This window comes from Amphiprion ocellaris, chromosome 12 (genome assembly GCF_022539595.1).
Source record: "Amphiprion ocellaris isolate individual 3 ecotype Okinawa chromosome 12, ASM2253959v1, whole genome shotgun sequence".
NCBI lineage: Eukaryota > Metazoa > Chordata > Actinopteri > Pomacentridae > Amphiprion > Amphiprion ocellaris.
In genome coordinates this window covers 28,798,028-28,825,994 of record NC_072777.1, presented here as the reverse complement: position 1 = coordinate 28,825,994, position 27,967 = coordinate 28,798,028, and the positions used below count along the sequence as shown (strand labels likewise).

The window sequence follows — 27,967 nt, the reverse complement described above, 5'->3', positions numbered from 1 at the left end:
GTAATAATCTAATTAAATGTTTTGCATTTTTTAAAATGTTTAATATTCTTGTTGAATTGAATTTTTTAAATGTTTAATTATGGAAAATATTTTATCTGTAATTTTTAATATTTGTAATTTTAAAAAAAATTGTTTAATTTCATAACGACATGTATTGTATCTTGTTGAATTATCTCATTCAATATTTTGTCTGTTTAATAGAGTTAAACATTAAATACAATTAAATTATATTAAACAGACAAAATATTGAATGAGACAATTCAACAAGATACAATACATGTAATATTTTCCATAAATAAACATTTAAAAAATACAATTCAACAAGAAGAATATTAAACATTTTTAAAAATGCAAAACATTTAATTAGTTTATTACACCTTTAAAAAGACAAAACATTTAATTAAAAAATTAAATGTGTAATTAGAAAATTACATCTTAAAGACAATACAACTTCAAATAGGAATTGAACAGAAAATACAATGAAGCATTTAAAAAGAAAATGAAACCTGAAAAGAAAAACCTTAACAAAGATTTAATCCAAAATTTAAATATTGGGAAAGAAAAAGGAATTTTTCAAACAAGCCAATAAAACATTTGAAAAAACAACAATTAAACATTAAAAAGACAAAACATTTCAAAATCAAATCAGACATTAGAAAAGAATAAAAGGTGAGAAAAGAGCAAAACTAAACATTTAAGAAGAATCAAACTAAAGACAAAACATTTGAAAAGACACCAGTTAAACTTTAGAAGATCAAATTAAACAGAAGAGACAATAAAAGGATGAAAAAGAGAAAAAACAGCTACAGGTCTTAAAGCCGTTTTCTAGTCTGAAATGAAAACAAGTTGTTTCTTCAAACATTTCCTCTTTCTATGTTCTTGGTTTGATTGTGGACAGATTTACTAAGAACTCATTTAAGAAAACTGCTTTCCAGATAAAGTCTACTAGTAGTTGAAGGCATTGATCAAACTAATGTTACCTTCTGATCGCCACAAACTTTACTGTTCAGTGAAGAGAATCAAAGTTTGTTAAGGATTTCTAAAAAACCCACAGGTGAAGGTCTGAGAAGAACTCAGATGGATGGTCTAAATGTGAAATCAAGACTCATGGTCACAAGTTTTAAGGCTTCTGTTAACCAGAAAGTTCAAACTAACAGAGAAGTACTGAGAAACTTTTAAAACTTCAGTCCTCAGAGTGTCTGAAGGTTCAAACTAACAGAGAAGTACTCAGGAACTTAGAGGATTTCAGTCCTTGGACTGTCTGAAGGTTCAAACTAACACAGAACTACTCAGGAACGTAGAAGATTTCAGTCCTTGGACTGTCTGAAGGTTCAAACTAACAGAGAACTACTGTGGGACTTAGAAAATTTCAGTCCTCAGACTGTGTGAAAGCTCAGGTCCTGAGGACTCGGGAGGTGTGGAGGCTTTGGAAAGTCTTGGAACTGAGGGTTCCACCCTCCAGCACAAAGGCTGAAGTCCAACCTCCTGAGAAAAACGGTCGAGTCGAGACTCGAGTTAAAAAAAACTCGAAAATGACAAAAAATAGATGATAAATGTGCAAAAAAAAGAAGAATTAGTATCTGAGCGAGTAGCTCAGGGGATAAGGAGACAGACTCCCAACTGGAAGGTCGCTGGTTCAAGACCCACCACCGGCATTTTTCTTTCTTTGTCTTTGTCAGGATTTTCAAAAAATTTAAGAAGGGTCTGGTCTTGAACCAGCGACCTGCAGCTCCATAGGTAAATCCTTAACTCACTGAGCTACAGATCAGATGAAAAGAAATAAATTCGTCGTCCCTTTGGCATCGTAGTTCCTGAAGTGACCACATGGGCAGAGCCAAGGCGGAGTCTGGGTGGAGTCAGGGCGGAGAGTAGGCGGGGAGGTGGGTGGCGGCCTCCCCCCTCTACTCCCCCACCTCCCCCCACCGCCCACCACACCTTCCCCCGCCCGACGAGTTCTTCGAGTCTCCATGAGTTCTTCGAGTCTCCACGGGTTTTCCCAAGTTTCCACCAGGTCGGAGGCAGAACAAGTTGTCATGAAGAGGTGTTGAAGTCAGCCAGGATGGACTGACTTTTTACAGCGACCAGAAGGAAGACCACTAGAAGAGCAGGTCTTTAACCACCATCCATAAAATCCATGGAGTCGGCTCCAGAGAAATGAAGGGAGGTCAACTTTTATCAACCTCCATCCAGATGTTCAACTTGATATCTTTGAGATTTTTAGCACAACATACGTTTAGTATCAAACTTTATTATCATTTATTAGGACTTTAATGGAATCCACCAGCAGATTTACTTTTTGTTGACAAACTTTATTCTTGTCGTCGTGTGACTGCAGTATTTAAAACTGTTCCTTCTAGGTGACCTCATGTTTATTAGTTTTAGTGGAGAAAGTTATTTTAATTGTCGATTAATCTCTTAAAAACCAAATAATAAATTGGGTTAGTCAAGAGCTTTAAATTTCTTACTTTGTCATATTTTAAGTATGACAAAAAAATATAAAAATAAAGCATCTTGAGACAATTTGACCTGTAACTGGCGTTATATAAATAAAATAGAATTTAAATTGTATGTATCTTGTAATGTTGGAGTAATTCAGCCATATATGTTGGAAAACACATTTTCTTTGTCCATTAATCTGTCGTTTTCTCCAGTAATTCATTTCTTGTTTTGGTTTTTAAAATGTCAAACCCAAATATATTCAGTTTACTGTCATAAAAACCAAAAAGATTTACATTCATGATGCAGGAATCAGGCAGTTTTTCACTTTTTATCTTAGTTTAGTCAGAAAGATAGTTGATAATGTGTGAATTGTTGCAGCTTGTGAGCCGTAGAAGGTTTTAATCTTTGGGGCCGAGTGTCAAAAAACATTTAGAAACCAACATCAACAAAGCACTCAACAAAGGGAAATCCAACTTTTGCATGACAATGTCTAATTAAAGGACATTAATTTCCAATGTAAATGTGTGATATTCATCCTCTGGAGCTTTCTCTTCACATCGTCTTCCACCTGGACTGCTTTGGTCGGGAGCATGTGCAACAAACATTTGAAAAACTGCACTTTAACATCAATGAATGACACTGAAGTTTAATCTCTACATAAATGAGACTGAGTCTGGATGTGCTGCTCTGTCATTAACTCCTAAGTTTAGGGAAAGTTAAAACAAAAGAGGATAGTTCAGAGAAGACTTGAGAATGAGCTTATTTTGAACAAACATCTCAGACTTTCTGAGCTTCAGCACCTCCAGCAAGATAATTTAACAACAAGCAACTCAAGAGATCCAGAAGTTGGCGAGAGCTAGCTTTAGCTTAGCCAAAGAACATGAGGGACGCTAACCTAGCAAACATTTCAGACTTTTCTCTGTGAATTCTGAGAAATAATTTACTATTTAATGACAGAGCTACACATCTTAACTCAGTCTCATTAAAACAGACTCTGATTCAGTGTCATCCATCCATATTAAAGTGCAGTTACCCAAAATGTTTGTTGCATGAGCTCCAACAAAACCTGTCCAGGTAGAAGGCCACTTTGACAAACAGGAAGTGGAAGATTCCAAGCAGATTTATAGAAGGGGGAACCACACTGTACTAAGTGTGGTCGAGTATAGAGGGGTGTTTTGTGGTTTTGTAAGGCTGATAATGATTATTAGTGAGACATCTGGAGTAGATATTCATTTGCAGTAAATGAAAGTATTTAAAATCTTGGAGTTAAACTTAGAAGAACACAAACTCTAACAGAAAACTTTGTTGATACGTTTTTGTTTTGTTTACAGATGGTAAGTTAAAGGAGTTTTATTCGTTACGTATAACCAATCAAATCACTCCAGAAGACAGAGCAACCACAGGTAGATAAAGGTTCAGAGCCAAAGTAGCGCCATTTTTAAATGTATTTATTACCGTAAATCAGTAAAAAATAAAATACTGATAATCAGTAAATCAGTCATCCCACAATTACTACAATTCTACAATGTATGTCTCTTTGCTTTGACTTGTTATTTGTACAATATACGATGTATATGATGGCGTTTTTTCATACCAAAGGCTGTACTATGATGTTTTCTAAGAGACATACGATGCTACACTGTTTGTTCTGGCCCTGAGCCGCTGTACTCCTCCTCTGTTGTTTTCTGTATTGTACTCAGCTGCATGCCTTCGTCCACCCGGCCTCCGTTGACTCGTCCCGCCTGCCGTCTCTGGAGCTGAAGCTGGACTGGAACAGACCAAAGTACAGTCCAATCACGATGCCAGCTGCCTCTCAAAAGGCTCCTTCATCTGGCAGGTGGCAGCACTTCTTCTGAGGGGAAGCTGAGCTGGCCCAGCAGAACTTTGGAGATGTGTTCCAGTGGTTGGTGGATGTGTGGGGAGATAGAGAGGGACCTTTGAATTGTTCAGAAAGGAAAACAGGGAACCCATTGGTAGTTTTAGTTTAGGGTGCTACTGCGGTGTGTTTTTGGGTTTTAAGAGGTGAAAAGGAAGAGTTTTTTTTTCCTATTGATTATCTTTTACTTTGTTCCTGGTTGGAATGCCCATCGATGTCAACGTGAAGTTCACTTTTAGTTCTGTTGATTTATTTTTATTTTACTAACACCCATTTGTTTTTAACCCCCTCACATGTTGTGTTGTTGTAAACTTACTCTTTCAAATAAATTCTCGTCTAACCCTCTGGAAACCAGCGTTTGGACTGTTTTTGTGTTGCTCCTCACCTACTGACAGCTGTGGACTAAAGGCTATACTGTGACGTTTTTAGAGCGACATGCTATACTATGATGTTTGTTGGGCGACACACTATACCATAGGCTTTTTTAATTGACATATTACTGACTTTTTTTGTTTTAGTTTTTTTTTTTTTTTTTTAGCAACACATAAGAATTCGAACAGTTTTAAAAGTTACTATACTTTTACTTGTGCAATGAAATTATTATTCTATGGCATTTTTTAGATGACATATTATACTCTGATGTTTTCTTGAATTACATACTATTTTGACAATATACTGCACTATGACATTTTTTGAACCACATATCATACATGACAATTTTAGGCAAAATCCTATCATTTTGCGCTTTTTGAAATACATAATAATCTATGTTTTGTTGTTTTTTTCTTGCCAACATGCTGTACTATGAACTACAGGCCATACTATGTTATTCTTGAGTAAAGCATACTATACTTTGACATTTTCTGAACTACATCCTATACTATGGCGTTATACACAGAGTGCTTTGGTTACGTGTTGATTTATAATCTAGATTTTTTTCTGTATTGTTTTTTGACGGGATTACCACAGACCTGACTGTGAACACCGTTGACACCCACCTCAGGGAGATGCTGCCTAAGATCTCAAGGCTGCTTGGTCGTGGTCTTTCTGGCACGTACTCTTCCAAGATGAGCCGGGAAGTTTAACACTGATGGAATGACACCAGGTCTAAGCCGACAAACTTCCACTTCCTCCTCAACCCATAGTCTCTGGGAAACCTACATGGAGTAAGACAAGTAGACAGAGAAGTAATTAAGTCTGTACATAACATATTAAAAAGAAATCATGCTAATAAATTAAGTACAAAGAACCGAATTCGCCAATATACTGGAGACCAGAGCTATTTAATTTGATAAGTATAACCTTGTTTAGTAACATTTCAATTATTTGAGAGCAGTCCTAAAGAACTGTCTGTAATCCCAATCATAAAATGGGTTTGGAGGAAGAACATAGATGGTAATCTGGATATACATGAGTTAGGCTTTATAACTACTATTGGTAGTATTGGTGGTAGTAATAGCAATGTGACAACTACTAGTAATACTGGTAGTACATTAACTGCTGCTGATACTGGCACTGCTACTACAACTTGTAATACTATTACAAATGCTGATACTACTTCTACGACTCTAACAGCTGTTTATACTACTACTGCTGCTTGTACTTTTAGTATTACTACTACTGCTTGTACAACTATACTACAGCTACTATTAATCATCTGGTATTTGGTTGTCAAGCTGCTAGCTCGCCTTAGCGTTTTGCTAGTGGCTAACTAGTTAGCTCTCATAGACTGGAAGCTCTCAACAAGATTTCATAATGAAAAAAGAGCCAAAAACTATTCTTACCTATGAAAAGTCATTCCAAGTTTCCTTGTCTCAATCGTATGACGTAGTGTGTAACTGTATGCAGCATAGTGAGCCGGCATACTTGTTTCCGTTTTCACGCCGTCTACATCAACGGAATGCACTGAAACTTTTCCCCCACTAGCTTAGCCTCGCTGTAGCCGCAGCTCAAAGGGGCGTGTCCTATCTACTCATTCATATCTATGAGAACAACGATGGCTGCACATAAGGACGCCTGACGTTGATTAGCTGCGTAAATACCATTATATACAGTCTGTGGTAAATACGTATGTGAATCGCATCATTGGCTGCAGCAGCCAGTCACCGGTCACTCACTGACTCACATTGAAAAATAGCACAGAATGAATTGCTATGTGTTTATTTTATTTACAATTTAGGTTGGATTTTTTTTGTGCGCAGCGCAGATTTTCTGTGCGCAGAGACCGTGTCAGCAGTGCGCAATTGCGCACGCGCGCAGCTTAGAGGGAACAGTGCTTGGTACCAAAGACTCTTTAAGTCTGAAAGACCTCTACCTTTCACACCTTTTTGTTTACTTTCTCATTCACTTTAAAATTGCAAATTTATTAGGCTACACAATTTAATTTCAATAAAAATGAGACTTTTATTAAGATAAAAAAAATACGCACACTTACAGCTTAGATTAATATTTCTTGCCTGCAATTAACATAATCTGTTTTTTTTTGTTTACTTAAAAGAGGAGCTGAAGTTGCTTGAAGGAGTTTTTCCTGAGTTTATTAAATAAATGTAACATCAAACAGCAGCAGGTTCCATGTCAGTGTCTCCAAAATTGCGAGCATTTACGCAAGTAGAAACAGCGGCCATAGCAAAATTTTTATAATTAATCTCTACATCGATTGCTTCATATAGATTCTTTATTTTTGTGTTAATTTTCTGGACAGACAGGACAAGACAGGATTTTTCTTGCATTGAGACATTTTTAGTTCTTTTTATACTTACTCACTCTGTGTCGTTAATCTGATGCCATCTGAACGTGTTGACTTCTAAATAAACAACTTGCTCATTTTTCCATAATTGTCTTACCGGCAATCATACTAGGCCAGACCTAGTTCACTTTCAACTTGACACAAGTCTAAACTCCACCCAGTCAAATTACCAGATAGACACGCACAAATGACGAAGGGAAAACTTTTTCCACACTTTAGTACAAATATTTGGCTAAAAACATCTCAGAGCGCATAAGACAGTTTGTGCCAAAGCTTTTATCGCTCACTTTCCTCTACAATTTTATCAGAATCTATTCTGTCATGTCCATAATAATGAAACTCTACTGCAATTAATACAGACACTAACAGCTTAGATTAATGTTTATTATCAGACATTAACAGGTGCTGAAGTTTAGTTTGTTACTTCCAGGTGTTTAGGACTATTTCCTCTGAGTTTATTAAATAGCTGCTGCGTCATAAAGCAGCAGGATCCATATGAGATAGTGAGGAAGTTGCATACATTTGGTAAAACAACAGTCTGTAACTACACTTATTAAAAATATTCTTTTCATTGAATACTATATAAAAAGTCTTAATTTTTTTGCTCAGTCCTTATGCAAGGATTTTTCTTGCATAGAGGAATGTTCACCTTTTTATTTTGACCTGCACTCCATTACATTGTTTGGTGGCAACAGAACATGTGGGATTCATGTCGGCATAAACATCCTGCTGAGTTTACTGCAGAAGTTGTACCAGCAATCTTATAGATCTGATGTAATAACATTTAAATATGACTTTCAACACAGCACAACTTTGAACTGCACCAAGACACATTTATGGATAAACATGCACAAGTGATTTTAGGGAAGAATTTTTACACATTCCAGCAATAATATTCATCCAAAAACATTGCAGAGAGCAAAAGTCAGTTTGTCTACCAAACTCACAATACACCTTCATCACTCACTTAACTCAAAATTTTAAATCTTTGCAGTCATGCCTATTATATTGACAGGAGCTGAAGTTTGTTGCTTCTCGTTGTTTGGGACAATTTCCTCTGAGTCTATTAAATACTTGCAGCAGAATCCATAGGAGTGGCACTTTTCCCCATATCTGATTCAACTGTTTTGGATAGAGCTCCACAAAGCTTTAAAGATCATAATCAACACCAACCTACCAATGCAGTTTTCCACACTGTTTTTAGGAAAACTGGACTTACAGATTAGAGCAGCTGATAAATATTTATTTGGAATTTTGATAACCGCTGGCAAAAAGGTAATTACAAGTCATTGGTTGCTTCCTGACCCACCCACATTACAGGAGTGGACAAGTATTGTGAATGACATTTATCTGATGGAAAGAATTACTTTCTCTCTTCGCCTTCAGAAAGAAACATTTATTAGACTGTGGTCCAAACAGGCTGAATATCTACACTCTTTACAAAAAGAAAACACAGATGTTTAACTTTGTGTCTCTGTCCAAGTGTGCTTTTCGATCCGGTAATGTTTAAAATTCTGTCTACAAACTTCCTGGTAAACATTCACCCCTTTTTTATTATTCTATAGACTGACATGAATCTTTCCCTGTTCGTGAGTTCTTAGAAATAACACTTTCGTCTTCTTTGGTACTTTGTATTTTTATTGTTAGTTGAAATTGTATTATAAAAAAAAATAAATAAATAACTAAATGTGAGCGGCAAAAAATGTATCAATGTACTAATGTACCCCTTGTTTTATGGTCTGGAAGCTCTCACATTGAAAATAAAGAATATCAAAAAAAAATAAATAAATAAACTTGACAGTTAGTTATTTGGGCAGTGCAAAAGGCTGCTAATTATTTAAATATGGTCATATTAGTGCATTATTATAATACATGACACATCACCTGGCATCGTGAATGACAAATATCTGAAAAAACATTATATTCGTATAGCGTGTGACTATAATCTTACCTTGCTATGCTGTATTTAAATCTTCTTCTCCATTATTTCACTTTAAAAAGAAAAATTATATATATTAAGGACTCAAAATGGTTAATGTTTTTATTATTAAACTGTTATTTTACATATTTTCCCAGTTTTATTGAATTACAGATAATATCTAGTAAAGCACATGAAAAAAGTATTATTCTTTATGATCTTTTTTTTCAAACTGACCAAATCTGTACAGAATGTCTACATCAAAAAAATATGTAATTTGCTATTTTACAATGTCTGACCATAAAATCACTCTGTTTTGGTGTATTTAAGTTCTCTTAAATGTTATTATTTTGCAGATGTTTTCTGTTATTTTCACCATTTATTACAGGTTTTAAACACTGCATTATTGTACTATTTTTCAGCTTACTTTTAAGGCACCCTTGCTGCCAGATTTTATTTTTTACAGTGTAATTATCATTTCAAATAATGTTCTTATTAGGTTTAAAGTTAACTAAGACATAACTGCATAATTTGCTTTGCTTTTTATGGGATCTTTTTCCAGTGCAGCACACTGGTCCAGTTGTTTTTAGATGCTTTAATGCGAAAACGTTGCACATGAAAGCTTCCAGTTCCAGCAGTTGTTTACACTCAGACATGATGCAAACACAGACGCTTACAGGTTGTTCAGTCACACTCATTGAGCAATTGGACAGGTTTTCTGTTCCCAGGAGTTCAGTGAAGTGTTCCTCCTCCTCTCTTTCTCTTCTCAGGGTTAGTCATGTATTTTCTCAGCTCCTCTGCGATGGGCTGCTCCTCCTCCCAGGATCCCCGGCTCTCAGGAGGAGTCAACGCTCTTCCTCTGGCTCCGGGCCAGTTTCACTCTTGCTGGGTTTCACCATTGTCAAATGCTGGCAGCAAGTCCTGGGAATCAGCAGGTGCCCTGACAGGTCCACCTGGCCGGGATGAAGCAGTTGGCTCAGAGCTGCTGATCCTCCAGCGTCCAGAGTGGCAGTTTCAGCAGTTATGCTTTGAGGAATACTTGGCACAACTTTGGACTCACACTTTCACACAAACATGATATCTGTCGGTTGTTTTGTTATTGTTGTATTTCACCTTTTTGGGTCTGATTGTGGCAGATGTGTATGGCTTTATGACTGGGTTAAAGGTAGAAAAGAGCTAAAACATTTCAATTATTTTGCTAGTTGCTATTGCCCTATATTTTCTATGTAAACTACACATACACTGTAAAAATCATACAAAATTGTGAAAATCTGACAGCAAGCACGACTGAAAAAACATGAAAAATAACTGCAAAAATACATGTAAAACAATGACATTTTAGCTGATTTTTAAAATGATGATCTGATCATTTTGAACAATCAACAAATTTGTATTTGTTATCAGTATAATTAGTATTTTCGGTGTAAAACAGTGTAATTTACAGTTTACAGTTACAGATTGTAATAGAATAAATTGCGATCAATGCTTTTAATCCTGTGTTTCATATACTGATTGAGACTGTAAAATTGGTAGATTTTTGCCAATTTAAATGCTTTTTTAAAAACTTTGTTTACAATTGGCATATAAATTAATACTTTTTCATGTGATTTTACTAGATTTTATCTGCAATTTAACAAAGCAAGAAAAATATAGAAAAACTTTTTTTAAATGCCAATTTCACTCACTTATATATAAATGTTCTTTCAAGTAACTGCTAATATCTTTAAAATTATTATATTCTTTAACAGTTTTAAATACTTTTTTTACAGTCAACATGTTAAGTAATATTATTTTTCTGGGATTTTACCAGATAAAAAGGGAAAATCTGTAAAATACCAATAAAATATGATTAGCCGTTTTTCAATCCTTATTATATTTTTTTTTCAAATAACAGCAAGTATCTGTGAAACAATGATGTTTCTAGCTGATTTAAGTGCAGCTGTTATACGGGCAACATGTAATGCATGCATTTAATACTTTTTTCTGTGATTTTACCAGATATTATTTGTAGTTTTACCAGACAGGACTTGCAAAAATAATCATTAACATGATTTTTCTTTCGGATGATGACAAAATAATATAAATTTTTTGCTGATTTATGTGAAGTGTAATTTTAAGGTTGAACTGATTTTTGATGTGGATATTTTGCTCTGTTTTTAACATGTTAATGACAGTTTTTTCCTGTTATTTTACTAGTTACTATCTGTCATTTTGCAAACAAAGGACAAACACCAGCAAATTATTTAAAAATGACAGTGACAACACAGATTATTTTACAATGCAGCGCTCATTTGCATAACAAAAAACAAGCTGTCAGTCATTTTTGTTGTGTAAGTCTATGGATGAAAAGAAAAAAAAAAAACTCTCCTTATTTCTGTGAAAACATAAACTGCCAGTTTCGATGTCAAGCGGAGCCAGTAAAAATCGTCCCAGTTCCCGACTGTGGCTTTGCCTGCAGGCAACAACGATTATTTCTGTCCCACAGTCAACACTCTGGATCTGCAGCGTTTGTCATTCATGCGACTACACACGCAGGCTCATATGCAAACACTTAAAAAAACATTGTTTTAATCAGAGGCCGGGGCTCCTTCTGCACAAGTTAGTCGTTTCCAAAAGCTGGAGCCATTTAGCTCATTATCTTTCTTCTCTGCAAGGTCAGTTTAAAGCTGTTTAATGGCTTCAGAGTGACCAACCACGATCAAAGCTGTGCAGCTTTGGAGGTGAGATGATTAGCACTTCATACAGGCCTCATCTCCAGGTTCATTATGCTGCTTGATGGCCAGGACATTACCAGGCCTCCATGCCTCTGAAGCTGTGAAAAGGACAGAAATGAGCTGCCCTGTTTGCAGTGTGTCTGTAATATGATGCTCTTTTTATTCACAAACATACAGTGACTTCTATTGTTTAGCTTTACTAGCAGGCAGCAGACATACACAACAAAACCAGCTACTGCAGCACTTGGTATTCTGAGAAGTTCATGTTTAAAGTTAAAGTAGGCAGAAATGTGTGAAAGCATCATTGCTGACTGATACTTTTATCTTAATCATGATCACTGGAAATAATGTATTTGAGCTGTAACTGAAGTAAAGTGCTTTGAATTCATCTCTTATCTTTCTGCTTTGATGAAGGAGGTTTACTTGTGTGGATTCAAAGTTGTTGTTTTTTTTCCTTTTAAATTGGTAATCAGCACAATTCCAGCAAAAGTGCAAAAATTAGCTCCACTACTTTTACCATCTGATGTTACTTTTACATCTAGGTAAATACATAAATTGGCAAAATTGCAAACTTCAAGGTAACTTTCCTTTTACATGAAGTAGTACAGATTAATATACAATTTTAAGTTCTTTCAAATGTCACATTTTTGTGTGTGTTTCGTGATGTACGTTGTGTTTGTTGTGCAAAATTTTCCAAATTTTCGTGTGTTCATGTCTTTTATAATTGCTTATAATGCAAATTGAAATGAGATTTCTTCTAAAAGCCTGAAAGGTTTGTTTTTTTTAATCATTTGCAGAAATTGCTTCTGTTGGTATGTGTTTGTTGCTTTGCTTTTTGTACAAAATAAAGGAAATAACAGCAAAGAAAATGTTAAATGCTGTCTTTGTTGAGTTTAGAAGAAAATATTTGAAAGGAAGTAGCAGAATAAATTAAACTTTCATTTCTTCTAGTTATAATGTTTTAGAAATTAACGTAGAAATCATGTGGTTGAGGCATTCATTAGCAATTTGGTCGATATTAACGTGTTTGAAATAATTAATTCCACGTCTTTATTCAGGCTGTATATAAGCTATTAAACGTTCTGGGTATATGGCAGCAGTATATCTGTTAAAGCAGAAAAAAGAACTGTAGAGTTTAAATTCACACTTCTATTATTGAAAGTCATGGCATCACCACAGTTTTGAACAATGATTTTCCTGATTTCCCTCTTTACTTTTTAATTTTTTGCTCTTTGTGCTTACAATACAGGATTTTTTTCCTTGCATAAGAGACACATGGAAAATCAATTGGACCGAAATAATAAAAAAAGCAGAATTTTACTTTTTTACCAGCTTTATTTAATTGAAACTTTATTTATTCAAGTATAATTGCTGTTTTTCTTCATCACCGATGCTTATTTTGATGTGTAGTTGCACCTGAACGAGGCAAAAGCTGCATTACAATTTCTTGCTGCTGTTTCTTGTGAAAAAATCAGTCCTCTGTGTGTCCACACTCATTTCTCTGATGTAATCTGATGAAAGTCTGACTGATGGTTTACTCACTGAAAGTGCCAAAGTCTTATCAACACATTGTCCTTCCCCCAGGGCACATCTGAGGAGCTTTTTTCCTGAAATTCACCAGCAAACGACATCATTTTTTCCCCAGAACAGTGAGTACAAGCGACCTTCACACCTTCTTTCTGATTTAAATTAAAAAGTGTGAGTGGTGGCTTTCTGCTGATGGGGGCTGAGTGACGCAGCTATAGTCGTCATTATCAGGGCTAAGATACACATCATTGGTTGTGGATTAAAAGAGCCAAAAAAAAGTGGGAAAAGACAGAATTAATTTGCAGGACAAAAAGGGGAGATGTGTGTGAGTGATTTGGCTCCTGACTAAAACAGGAGCACTTCCAACAGAAAAGTTGCAGAGAATCACAATGCACTGGAAAACAATGTAATTAGCATGATTTCTTTGGTAAAATGCAAAGAAAGACCCAATATTGTATAGGTGAGACATGATGTATTGTAGTAGTAGGAGTTTTACATCATGTAACAGTTTCTCTTTACAGCCCTTCTAATGCAACAACGACTGGTTTTGTTTCTTAAAGCTCTGTAAGTGCAATAACATGATTTACAACAGGTCTTTTCTATCTCTAACTTCTCAATTGTGCAATAACAGAAATATAGCACTGTTAATCTGTATAAATTTAAGTATAATTCTACATGAGTGCTACATTTGGGAACATTATCTGTATCTGTACATGGGAAAGGTTTACATATTATATCTTTATTGTTATCCTCATTGTACTTTTATATTTCACATCTTGCTTCCAACTACACTTCATTTGCTTCTAAAGTTGAGAACAAACGTTTCCATAAACTTGTAGAGACCATGTATATCATGGCAATCTTGAGTTTCCAAGGACTCCTATAACTTGGATTGGAATCACTGAAACACATTAATCTTTGTCACAATAAATAATCATGCATTTTGTTTTTTTTTTAAATAGATTCATTGAAGGTCTTCTGGAAACATGACAGAACCTTCTAGGTCAAAAATATAAATACAGTGAAATTGTGTTAATCAAATTTTCTTAGTGGCCTCTGAACTTCTCACGAGTGATTACAGTTGACTGCAGCTGCAGACTCCGGTGGGCCAATTTAAATAGAACCATTTGATCCACTCATTAGACTCAGCCACAAACACTGCAGTGGAAAGTAAAGAAATGGTTAAATCAACTGGTCACCCCAAAGTTCTGACTTAAACCCAATCAATAACCTGTGGACTGTGATAAGGAACCATGTCTGAGTCAGAAAGACAACAAATTTAGTTGAACCGCACCAATTCTTTCCAGAGGAGTAAACAATAAACCAGAAGCTTGTCGATGGAAACCAAAAGACCCGAACTGAGGTGAAAACGGCCAAAAGACATTCAACCAAATATTAGAAATGCTGTATGTATTTTTGAATGTTTGAAATCAGCCATATTTAAACTGGCTAAGAGGAGTCAGCAGCTGTAGTCAATTGTAATCACTCACAAGAAGTTAAGAGGCCATGAAACCAGGAAAATTTGATAAACACATGAAATCCAACTGCAAAGATGATTTTGGGATCTTTATCTGCTTTCAAGTGGCTCCAAGAGAATTTCTGACTTGCTCAAGTCAATGATTTGCTTTTTTCAGATCTTTGCTGAGCTCCTCAGACTTTCCCACTGTAGTGTTTGTGGCCGAGTCTAATGCGTGGATTACATGGGTTCTATTTAAATAATCTCAGGAGTCAGCAGCTGTAGCCAACTGTAATAACTCACAAGAAGTTAAGAGGTCATGAAAGTAGTAAGCAAATTTGATTAACACAACTTTCTACATCACTGAAACTGATATTTCAAGTTGCCGCATGTGTATTTTTGACCCAGCAGATTTTGCCATATTTCCAGAAGACCTTTAACAAAGCTGTGAAAAAAACAAAATGCATGATTGTTTTTTTGTGTTTCAATGATTCTATGACAGAAAATTCAAAGTTATAGTAGTCATTGGAAACTCAAGACTGACTTGATTAACATGAAACTTTTCACCACTGTAGCTGCTTTAGCGTGTGAATTTCCTCGGTGTTGGGTCAATAAAAGTTGACATTATCTTATCTTAGTGTCTGATCTTGCCAGCTTTGGTTTATACTGTGATATCGTTGGCTCCAATGAACAAAAAGTAAACTGTGACTTTAGTGTGTGACTGTTTTTGATTCCTATTTATAAAAAGTGACAGTTAACCAGAGTGTGGGGAAGTGTCTGCTGTGATTGGACGTGAGTCTGCTGTACTTTGGGTGTGTCCACGTCTGGGAATCAAGGGGGTGAGGTGTTCTCACAGCGGTGGCGATGGGGGAGGAAGAGGAGGAGGAGGAAGGCTGGGGGTGTTGTGACATCCACTGCAAAACAACACAACACAGCCCTCAACACAAGCCTCGCTGTGTTACACGTGTGGAGACGCACACATGAACACGTACAGATGACACACATGTGCAGTGAAGGGAAATGTGATGATGCAGGTAAATAAACAGAACCTCAGTGAGGCCTGCAGGTCAGTGACAGCAGATATCGTTTGTTTCATGTAGTTTCTGACGGAGCAGTAAGCCGAGTCTGGACTTGTTCAGCAGAGAGCGACTGACTGCTGTCCGATTACTCATAGAGGAATAAATCGGCTTACTCAGCCTGTTTGTGTCGCCACCATTGCAGGAGTGTGCAGACGTGGTTGACACAGAAACTGAGATATGAATCAGGATCTCAGAGTTGCATCAGTGTAATGGTTCCAGTCTTTATGCTTCAAATTAAGCAACCTGGCTGATTTCTTTCACTTAAAATTCACCTTCCAGCTCAAATCACAGCTTGTTTAGAACTTAAGCTCACATTATGTCCACTTTAATCTTATTCCTGTTGCTTTATTTTTGGGTTTCTATGCTTGACATATTGTATAGTGTGGCTTTGGGTGTTTAAAAAGACCCCAACAAATATATATTTTTTAACTCTAAGAAAGAAACAGCAAGATATGAGATGTACGGACATGTAACGGGCAGGAGTTAATAACATAAACTTCATCCTACTTGTTTACAGACAGTATCTTAGGTTCTGGATTTGTTTTGTTTTGTTTTATTTCCTCTTTTGCCTTTATGATACTGCAGCATGTCTGAAACCAACCAACCAACCAACCAACCAACCAACGAACACACGAATAAATAAATGAATAAATAGGTAGGCGTCTTTTCCCTAACTATAAGTGTCGCTCTTATGGTCAATATATTAGTATACTGGTAGTAGTAAAACATATTTAGTTATTGTGCAATAACACATGTCTCACACATATGTATAATACGCACACACACACACACACACACACACACACACACACACACACACACACACACACACACACACACACACACACACACACACACACACACACACACACACACACACACACACACACACACACACACACACACACACACACACATATATAGAGAGAGAGAGAAAGAGAGAGAGACATATATATCATACATTTTATTTTTATTTATTTTTTCTTTAAATTTTTAAAGACTTTAATTTTTTAAACTGCTGGAGTAAAGTAAAAATATTAGTTTTTTTGTCTTAACACTTATTTTAGTGTCACTTCTTGCAGTAAATGTATTAGTACATTAGAAGTAGTTAAATATACTTAGTGATTGTGGAATAAAGCAAGTATAACTCCATTACTGTTTATTATACTGTATTTTATTTTCTTAGTACAATGCACATTTTCACATTTAATGCTTATACTTTTCTATTTGTGCATTTTGCAGTAAGGTAGTTCTAATTCTGATTAGGATAACTGAAGGATCACCTAATTTTTTTAGAACTGTTACGGGTAGTTTTTCCATGCTATAATTTTTTGATAATGTTTTTCAACACTTAAATGTGAACATTTCCTGGTTTCTTTCCTCTTCTGTGACAGTAAACTGAATATCTTTGAGTTGTGGACAAAACGTGATATTTCAGGATGTTATCTTTGGCTTTTGGCAACACTGACTGACATTTCTCACAGTTTCTGGCATTTTATAGACCAAACAAGTAGTCAAATGGTCAAGAAAATACTTGACAGGTTAATCAGTGATATAAATAAGCATTATTTGCAGCCCTAGCTGGTAGCAGAGAGGCAAAAAAGCACAAAATTTGGTGGAGTAGGAGTATAAAGAAGCCAAAATTGAAATGTATGAAAAAGAAAGCGTAAAAATAATATAGAATGTAATGAGAGGAGGTATTCATGTGTTTTTGCTGCCTTTTTCCTACATTAAATTATTCAAATGAAGAACAGAGTGAACATAACGTGGCAACATTATGCAAACGCTGCTAATTAATTCCATGGCAACACTGAAATGGTGACGTAGAGCAGCCTGTTGACAACGATCTCAAGAAAACAAGACGAGGCTGGAGCTATAGATTATCCCTGACAGAGAAACCGCAACGACTTTCCCCGACTGGATCGCCCCTACAGATGGAAACCCGGACAGCAGAGGTCTTTAAATACAGGCTTCCACTCTTTATGGATACCTGAGTGTGCTGCAGATGTGTCATGTGTTGGTGATGTAACAGAAACTTGCCGTGGGGCTTCCCAAGAACCCCGAGACAGCCTGCAGGATCCACACTGTTAATTACTTTGCAGAGAACAAGGCCTCCGTTGAGGACACCCGATAAACATCTAAGATAATAGTCTTATCAAGGTATCAGTCATTGTCATGGTAAATTAAAAAATGGTTTTATAAGCAGTCCTGACCTCAATCCAGATGTGTAAATTCAGTTTCAAACAACAACTCTTGTTGTTTTAAAATATGTTTTACACATAAATGTGAATTTAAAAGACCATTATTACTGTACGTATACACAAGAAAGTCAGAGTTTTAAAGAATCCAGGCTCCAGCTCAGTAATCCCATCTTTCATCTTCACTTCTATTCTCGTCTTCGCTTGCTGATCCTGTCTATTGTCTCTTACGTGTGATGTCATATCGCGTGCCGTTGCCATGTGGTCACCGTGAGGGTATTTCTCAACCAATGACGTCACAGCTTCATAATTCACATGTATGCAACAACTGATTAGAGAGCAGCCATGCTTGTCCCTGACACACATATCTGCTTGTTATTATCAGGCGAGAAGGAAAAGAAGCCTGTAATTACCACAGAGGAGTTGTTTGTTTTTAAAGAGTCGACATGATTCACATTTACAATCAACTCAGACGTTAGAATAAGAGTCACCAGCAAGAGGTTGAAAAAACATTAAACGGCATCATCAAGATCATACAAATTGATGTGTAGGCGTCTTCTTCTGTCAGTTGTATGATTAAAAAAAAAGATTAATCATGACTACGAGACCCTCCTCTGAAGTAAAATGCCTTATTATTACATTACATATTATTCTAACTACAGTAGCTTTGACTGAATCACAGCTACAGACAGTTTGGTACCACTGAACAAACTCAACACATTTTCACATTCTCAGGCAACAAATCTGATTAATTTGCACATTTCTACTTTCTTTTTGGGACTCATAATCCCTTCATTACACTTGCTGCTAATTTGACTTGTAACATTTTTGAAATCTATTTGCTGCTGTTAACTGTTTGTTAACTGTATCTATTTTAGTGTTTGTTTTATGCTGCTATCCGTTTTTATAAAAATGCACTTATTGATGTAACTTCTAATTATTACTATTGTTGTCTATTTTCATTGTCTATTCGATGAAAATATTTTCAAACTTTATTTTATTGTTTATTTCATTCTCTTTTAACCATTTATTTACAATCATTAATTAATTAAATTACTTATTTATTTATTATTGTTATTGCCTATTTGCAATCTGTTTAGTTTTTTTTAACTTTACTTATTGTATGGTTTATTTTATTTTCTTGCCCTTTTTTATTTACACAGTATAATAATAATAATAATAATACTAATAATAATAATAATAATAATAATAATAATAATAATAATAATTATCATTATCATTATTATTGTCTATTTGCAGTCTAATTCATTTTTAACATTTTATTTATTTATTTTATTGTTTATTTTATTCTCTTTCCCTTTTTATTTACACATTATTATGATTATTAATATTATTAATATAATTATTATTTATAATATAATTATGATTAATAATATTGTTATTATTGTTCGCATTATTATTATAATTACTATCATGATTATTATTATTATTTTTATGATTATTATTATTATCTTTATTATTTAAATTATTTATATATATTGGCTGTTGGACTTTTAAAACTCTATTTATCTAATAAATTTTATAATCTTATAGTCTTTATTTGTTTAAATATTTATTCTTATTATTGTTATTATTAGCCTTGCGTTTATGGTTTTATTCTCTACTGTACTATTCTACTTTCTCTTGCTTGGATGTGGCATTTCATTATTTTATCTGGTGTTGTTGTACTGATTTGATTTGAAAATCTTTTCCCATGCTTAACTCTTTCTCCTTCTTTTGGACTGACGAGCCTCCTGTTCAATGGTCTTCATGAGTATCCTCCTGTTATTTTACAGTTGTTAATCTAAAGTCTGTTTTTAAAAGGTGCTATATAAAGAAGTTTTTATTATTAATTGGCAATAAAATTTTTCTGATTTGTGATGCAGCAACCGAGACACACAATCAAATCAGTGATTTCCACACCAATAACAGAATCCAGTGTATTTGAATATGTCAGTTTAAGCCTGCTTTAACAATGCCTTGGCTCAACAGAATAAACGGATGTGTTTGCAGCAGCTCTCGGTTCCTCCTGACAGACCAGTCGAGCAGCTTCTTGTCTCTCTTATCTGCTGCCAGCTGGTCTGACTAGAAGTTCATCTCGGTTACCTCACATCCACCAGGTGACTCTGCTCAAGGCGTGGCCTGAGAGCATTTGTCTCTTTGTGCTTTTTAAAAAAATAAAAAATGAAAAAAGTCATTTGCATTTCAACCGACCGGCAGATTAGGAAATCAGAAGGAGGGAGCTTAGCTGTCACAAAAGGAACAAGTCACTGTTATTAAAAGTTAAAGAGAGCAGCAGCAGCAGGTTCAGGTGATAAAAGCTTCAGGTAAATGCAGTTACTGAGGATAGAACAAGGGCAGTGCTGGACTTTCCCAACTAGGAAGAAATTTCTCTGAGAAAATTGGAGTAAATCTTCCCCAAAGACAATAAAAAACAATCAGGCCCACACCCAAAGTACGGCTTAATGGATTAAACAATTTCCGTCTTTGAGGCAACCCAGTCTCTACAACGTTACGGCCCTACATGACTAAACTGTATTCTGATTACTTAACACCAACACAGTAAGACAGTAGAGACTTCACCTTAAACTCGACAGCACATTATTCCACACATCTGTCCCACCATAAATAATGCCAAGAAGGAACCAAATCCACTGTCTGCAAAGTGGATTGTAAGCAAGCAGCCCAAATGTAGCATGTCTAAATATAGATAGAATAAAAAAAATAATAACCCAGCTATCAGGGAGTGTTCTCATTACACTGGTTAACATTACATAGAAGTTGTAATGTTTTAGAGAGATCAATGCAGTCTAATGTTCAAAGAATATCTATATACTGTAAAAAAAAAAAAGAAGTCAGTTTTGAACAGTTTTTCCATTATATTTTTTGAAATAATGAAGCGCTATTTTTTATTTCATGTTTTTTATGTCTTTTTTTTAACAGATTTTTCAAAGAAAAAAGTATTAATATTAATTCACATGTTGATATATATATATATACATACATATTAACAGATTTAATTTTTTTGTTACATTACAGATAATATCTAGTGAAATCTGTAAAACACACACACACACACACACACACACACACACACACACACACACACACACACACACACACACACACACACACACACACACACACACACACACACACAAAACAAAAAGCAAACAAATAAAACAAAAAACAAGCTGAAGCTGCCAACAATGTCCATATCAATAATCTATATTTTAATAAATGATACATATGTTTGCCTTTAATTGAGAAAAAAAATTAAAATCAATGGTTGAAAATATTGTTTAAAGAAATTTAAAATTATTTTCTCTATTTTGTTAAAATAACTGATAATATCTGGCAAAATCACACACAAAAAAAGTAATTTACAGGCTTTTCATAACTGGTGGCCCCCCTCCACCACCCAAAAATGATAACACATTTTACTTCTTCACTACATTTCTTTGCCACTTTTGCTGCCAGTAGTATTTCAATGATGTTAAAGGTTAACTAGACACTGCTGCTACATTCAGAGGACATTTTGAGGATGTTGTCATCGTATTACATGACGACAAAAGAACGTTCCCAAAGCAACGTTCCAAAAAAGTGTTGTCAGGATGTTATCGAGGCCTCAGTTGACAGAGCATTTTTATAGAACTTTCCTAAAACGTGTTGTGTGGTGTAATGTTTTAAGAATGTCGGTTCATCATAGTCATCATTAAACATTTTTAGAACATCTTTAGAGAATGCTACCCCAATTATGAGAGGAACATTCTGGAAGCTTAATTTAAAAAAAAAACAAAAACAAAAAACAAAAACCTTCCTACTGAAACATTACTAGATTTTTCCAGAACTTTCTCTGAATGTTTAAATATTTTATCTGGGAAAGTCCAGCAACTACAAATTAATACATTACAAATCAGTATCCAGAACCTCTAAATTATTTTAAATAACAGAAAATATAATGACCTTACACTACCAACCAACAAATATTTTCATTGTCGATTAAGCTGTTGATTATATTCTTCATTAACTGATTAGTTGTTTGGTTGATAAACTTTCAGAAAATGGTTGAAAAATGTTGATCAGTGTTTCTCACAGTTCTTCGAGATCAAATTTACTGTCAAATTTACTGTTAAATGTGTTTAATAGAATTCCATCCATTCCAATTCCATCATCTCAAATGAATATTTCATTGCTTTTTGGCCATTTATTCAAAAAAATACTGCAATGCTAGTAACTAGTGGTATAAACTTCAAACTCCACTTGAGGCTTCAAGAGTGAGTCAATCCCCATAGACCCCCATGTTAAAATGTCCAACTTTACAGCAGAAATAATCATTTTTACAGCCTGGTGCAAAAACAGTTTTGATCTCTATAGCTAATTTCTTTGATTGTGACAACTGCACGGGGAGTGAATTTTCATACAGCTAATACATTCAAATTGGATTCACCACTAAATGTGTACATAATTAAGGGTTCACCTGCTTTCAGACAGGTGGCATTATAGCAGTTTGTTATATGGCCTCAGGTCTGCTCACATTCCACCTTTTTGCTCATTTTTCGATTAGCTGGGAGTCATGCATTGTCAAGATGGAGGCAAAACACGCTGAGCTTCAAAACCGCTCTGCAGGAAACCTCTGGGTTACGTTTAAACATCTTTATATACAGTCTATGATGGGAACGCACACAGCTTTATTTAAAGTCAAGGGACAGCGAGTTTGTTGTTATGTATCACAGAAAAAATAGTCATTAGTGTCACTACAACAACCTAGATGACCACATGGTAAATCATCATGTACAGTTCCACAAATTCCAAAAGACCATATCTCAGAAAATTAAACTTACACAAACTAAATGACCTGTTTCATTGGAAGCTGTGAATTTTACCCCCCAAAAAAATCTCCTCCTTCAAAACAACAGCTCAACATATCAGCATGAAATAATCAGAGCAAAGCTGGATTCTTCTACTGGATCTTATCAAACACAAAATACCTCCAAGTCATTCTGCAAAGGTCAGAGGAAAACACAATGAAATTCACTGTACACCCAGATTACAAAATAACCCACAAATGTCACTCTTCATGATTAACTTTATATATCTACCTATCTCAATACTGCCAGTCTTTAATTACTACGGCTGAACATGTAATCTAAACTGCAACTTGTCTGAAGGAAATATCCAAATCGCAAGAGCTGCAATTTTAGATGAAGGTAAAATGTACCATTATATATAAAAAGTACTGTGGTATACAGAAAAGCCCCAGCTTGTAGAACATATTCTACGCACATAAGGGAACATGTTTGTTTTGGTACAGGTAACACCAAATCATATCTTTAGTGTTCTATAATTGTTTTTCAATGGAAAAAAAAAGTAAAAATGACCATTCCCACTGAAATGGTGCCTCATATCACAATATCTGTCAAAAATATTCAAATTTTATGTCCTATAAAAACATTTCTGAACTGAGAAAACAGGATATTTGAATTTCTGCATAATAGTTGTTCTTAATTTGATTGTAATTCCGCACAAACCCCCTACTTCCATTGTTCCTTGTACATTTTTGACTGTATTTGTGTTGCACTGCGAGTTATTCCTACAAATGAAATTCCACAGTGAGCTCTGATGTTCAGCACCTTAAGTTAGTGGATCACGTGACCAGAAAGGTGTCTAATAAGTCCCTTTGTCAACAGTTCTGCAATGCCACTGAGCAGGTACAACTTAACCAGAATGTGTTGTCATGTGTCATCAGCTAAAAATCTACCAATGTGTCCATCAGCGAGGGATTTTCCAGCATTGTCGACAACTAAACACGAACATATTCTCTTAAAAGTGCATATTTTAGACATTTTTTTGTATAGTTTGCATTGTTTTGAAGGGATTAGTGATGTTGGCATGTGTTCACTTAATAAAACAGAAAGGTTTGTTTGAATAGAGAGGTGATCAGGTACATTTTGAACGTTACAGGGAACAATGAAGCTCTACAGTTGGAGTCCCCAGAGTCAGCTCCAGTGACAAACAGCTGGCAGATTAGACCGAAATGCAAAAGTTTCTCAACTATTTTCAGTTTTAAAAAAGTCTGACAGAACAAAATCCTCCACTGAGAAACAGAAAAACACTCCAACTGTGTATCTGTAGTGTTGAAAAGGAGAATAAAGTGACCAGTAAAACTCAGATTCAAATCTAAACCGGCTTTATGTTCCTGCTGCCTGTTGGAACTGGCACTGGATGAACTGACACACTTCAAACAATACAAGAACAAAACGCGTTCCTCCTCCAGCACCTGCCAGCCAGAAACTCAATACACAAAAAGAGCAACACAAAGACACAGAATAAAGGTATTATATTCACCAGAGGAAGAACCTTTGTACAACATTTGCCTCCAAAGTAATGATAATGGACAGGAAATGTAAGACCAGTGGTGGAAGAAGTTCTGACACAAATCTGTTTTCAGTTTTTCTCTAATCTCCAATTTTGCTGAAATGTTGGATCATTAAAACACCTACTGAAGTATGTGAGAAGTTTAGAGAGAAAAGTCACTATTTGGTGGAGCTTTTACGAGTCATAAAAAACCTAAAATATACACATTGCTTTATGGAAAACGCCACACAAAGTCTGGAAGTGGAAACAGCATAACTTGGAGATACTTAAGTAAAGTTCAAATACCTTAAAATTCTACTTAAGCACAGTAAATATACTTACAGTAGTTACTTTCCACCATTGTGAACATGTAGCGAGAGCTAGTAGTCAGTTAGCTTAGCATAAAGACCAGAAACAGAGGGAAACTGTTAGCCTGCTTCTGTGGGACAGTAACAAAACCTACCAGCACCTTAAAGGTTTGTTAACACGACCATAAGATTACAATTTACTGTTTCATTAAGGTGTATCTGTTGGGCTATTTCATGGCCAAGCAACTAGAAAAGACGGGAAGACGTTTGTGTCCAAGCCTGAAAATAGTTCACCTCATAAACTCCTGTAAAACAGGAAATAGTCCATTCATACTTTGACTTTGTGAGAATTAATGAAGCAAAAACACTGTGTTAATTAGGCCCTTTTAAAAAAGTACAATAGTTATCATACAGATTAGACAGAAACATCAAGTGACAAAATAATGCACTTATAAATTAAAGACTAAATCTAAACAAAGTATTAACCTGCAGCTGATAAACTCTGACTCTGTGAAAGTTCACCTGTCTGAGGTGAAGAAAAGTCCACAGTTTGACCTGCTGTTGGATCCTGATTGATCCTGTCTCCATGTCAGGGATCAATTACAATTATAAGATGTTTGAAGGTGGTAATATTAATCCTGCTGCTGTCTAATGCGCCAGATACTTAATGAACTTAGAGGAAATATTCCTAAACAACTGGAAGCAACAAGCTAAAGTTCAGCTCCTGTTATGCTAAACCTGGATTACATTAATTGTTGGTGTGTCTCATAACCTAATGACCTGTGACAGACTCTGTCCTCATCATAGTAAAGTTTAGTTTATATTGACATTTCAGTTTGTTGTAGAGGAAGGTGAATGAGAAAGATGTTGAAATTTAGTCTTTTGCACTTTGCAGTGTTTTTGGACTAATATTAGTGCAGAAATATAGAAACAACTGTCCTCAAATTCTCTCACATTACTCAAAATGTGTCATAATCTTCTGCATGTCTCTCTGTTAATGTGATTGCATTAAGTTCAGACTTGAGCTGTGTTGAAAGTGATACAGAAATGTTACCTGATCCGACCTAGAAAAGTAGCTGTTGTGACTTTTACAGAAAAGTGAGCGGATTCACGTTCACACATGAAAATGACATGGAAAGATGTTGTCAGATTCATCTACAAGAAAATGTTTGAAAGGGTTTTTAAGTGTGTTTTATACAGGATGATACAGGTAGGTTGTTACCAAAGCAGGCTTTTCCCAATTTTTAAAGGTCCCATGTGGTGAAAACGCATTGTTTTTTTGTGGTTGTTAGAAACTTGGAGGTGTAAAACAAAAGCTGTTAAAAAAAGACACCCCTCACCCCAATAACCCCTAAAGCCTGTAAGAATTCAACCCAAATGCTTTGTAACACCTAACTAACCAGTAATTGTCCAGCTACTGCAATCAATCACACAAGCAGAGAGAGTTTTCTTCCTGAAGGGGGTGGGAACGGTAGATTGGTTTTCAGCCCATTTAAAACAGCCGTAAAACTAGCGGTTGTGGTGAAATGAACCATCTTTGCAATATTTTGAGCAGAAAAACGGACAAATGCATTGCACGGAGACTTCAAATAATTTGCTGAAAGGGGGCACAGAACAACTGACTCAAATAGTTGCTGGCTGTCGTATCTAATATCATATTTAACGATTTTGTATCTAACTCTAAGCAAGAGAAGTATATTTATGTACCTTTTTAGCAGTCTCACAACCTCTGTATGTGTCACGTAAGTAATTTCCATGGATTGTTTTTCCCAGTCAGAATCCCAGAATTTTACCACATTTTGAAAGGCCTACATGTGCTAAACCTGAAAATTTACAAAGGAAGCTATAAAAAGTTAATATTATTAGAGCAGTTTCCAAATCCACCAGCTGCGATATGATATAAACAAGTGAATAATACCATAAAACATTGTGTTAAAGAAGTTAATAATCCACACTAACAATTTCTAAATATATTTCAACTACATACGCAATGTCCAAAATTATTCATACCCACAAAACGTATGAATTTTGGAGAAAATGCACCATAAATGTGTTTGCATTCAGTTGATAAATAACAGCACTAGCAGAAAAAGTATCAGCAGTATTAGGGAGTCTTTCAAAGCACACAAAATCCATAGAAATGCTGCAGAAATACCACAAGTTAACGTACGATTACAGCTGCTGCTACAAACAGGGGTAATTAATAGTCCACACCTCTAGCTGAAGAAAGCCTTGCTGTGTTTGTGCCCTGACAAACCTTAACTCTGGGGGGAGGTTACAGCTTTACGAGGCCTGTTCTGAGGCCCTGAGGTGTTGCTCCCAGGTTTTTCCTCCTCGGAACGTTTCGCACCTCCAGCAGGGGCTATTATTAACCTGTCAGGGGGCGACTCTTCACATCGGCGTTACGCTTCACCCCGTGAAAATCGCGCCCTGTTGCTTGTTTTGTTGACCTGGAGTTCACACATAGGACTGAGGGGAGTTTGCACACAGTCACTTAGAACTGGAATTCATGGAAAAAACAAAGCAAGAGGCCTGAACTCGTGGGCATTATTGTCACTTTGGTCTTTTTATCATGTAGGATATCAAGTTGGATGCAACCAAAATGACCAAAATTGAGCCAAATTTTGATTTAGAGTGATTTTTTTATTTTACCAACAGATTTTTTTTGGCTGGAATTTACATAAAGAAGTGACAAAACAGCATAAGACATTGTGTTAAAGATGTTAATAATCAACTTTAACAATTTCATACCCATAAAAAAGCCATACATTTTGAAGAAAATGCAGCTTATATATAATTTAAATTGGTCGTGGTCATTTTCTAACAGGTTCTCAAGCATTTTAATGCACTATAAATTGAGAACAACTGATGCAGTAGCTCAGTAGTCAGTTACTAGACAATTGCAAGCCACAACTTAAAATAAAATGCCTAATAAAGTTGTGCCAATTGCACATTGTGATTGTTCAGAATTTGTTTAAAGGCCATAACGCCATACTTAAGTGTTTTTTTAAGGTCCAGTGGCCCCAGTAGACATGTTGTGTTTTAATAAAAATACAAAAATAGCTAGAATTTATCATTAACACATCGTCTTACAGTCTTTTCTCACTTGTTTTTGTCATTTCCAGCCAAAAGAAACCAATTAGCCAAATGAAAACTCACCATAAATCAAAATTTGGCATTGCTTGGCATGATTTTTGGCTTAACTGTATGTAAAAGTGCTTATCCAACTTGCTAGCCTGCATGATTTAAAGGAGCAGAATGACATTAAAGGGGGGATAGTATATATTCCGCAGCACTTTCTAGTAAGGAATTCACATAAACTGTAAATAATGTGCAGCATTCTGAAGCT

The 27,967-nt window shown here is 35.4% G+C and overlaps 1 protein-coding gene across 2 annotated transcripts in view; it reads right to left on the bottom strand.

Moving 5' to 3' along the window:
• Window positions 1-27,967, bottom strand: part of pigh (phosphatidylinositol glycan anchor biosynthesis, class H) — a 38,516-nt gene that overhangs the window by 5,843 nt on the left and 4,706 nt on the right. Inside the window, exons 4-5 of one of the 2 annotated variants that reach the window (XM_055016243.1) lie at window positions 5,314-5,472; window positions 3,871-4,374 (exon numbers count right to left, since the gene is read on the bottom strand). In XM_055016243.1, the coding sequence (XP_054872218.1) occupies window positions 5,338-5,472 (135 nt within the window). In that variant the 3' untranslated portion in view covers window positions 3,871-4,374; window positions 5,314-5,337. Of the gene's footprint in view, window positions 1-3,870; window positions 4,375-5,313; window positions 5,473-27,967 lie in introns of those variants that run through there. The other variant, XM_055016244.1, reaches the window with a different exon arrangement.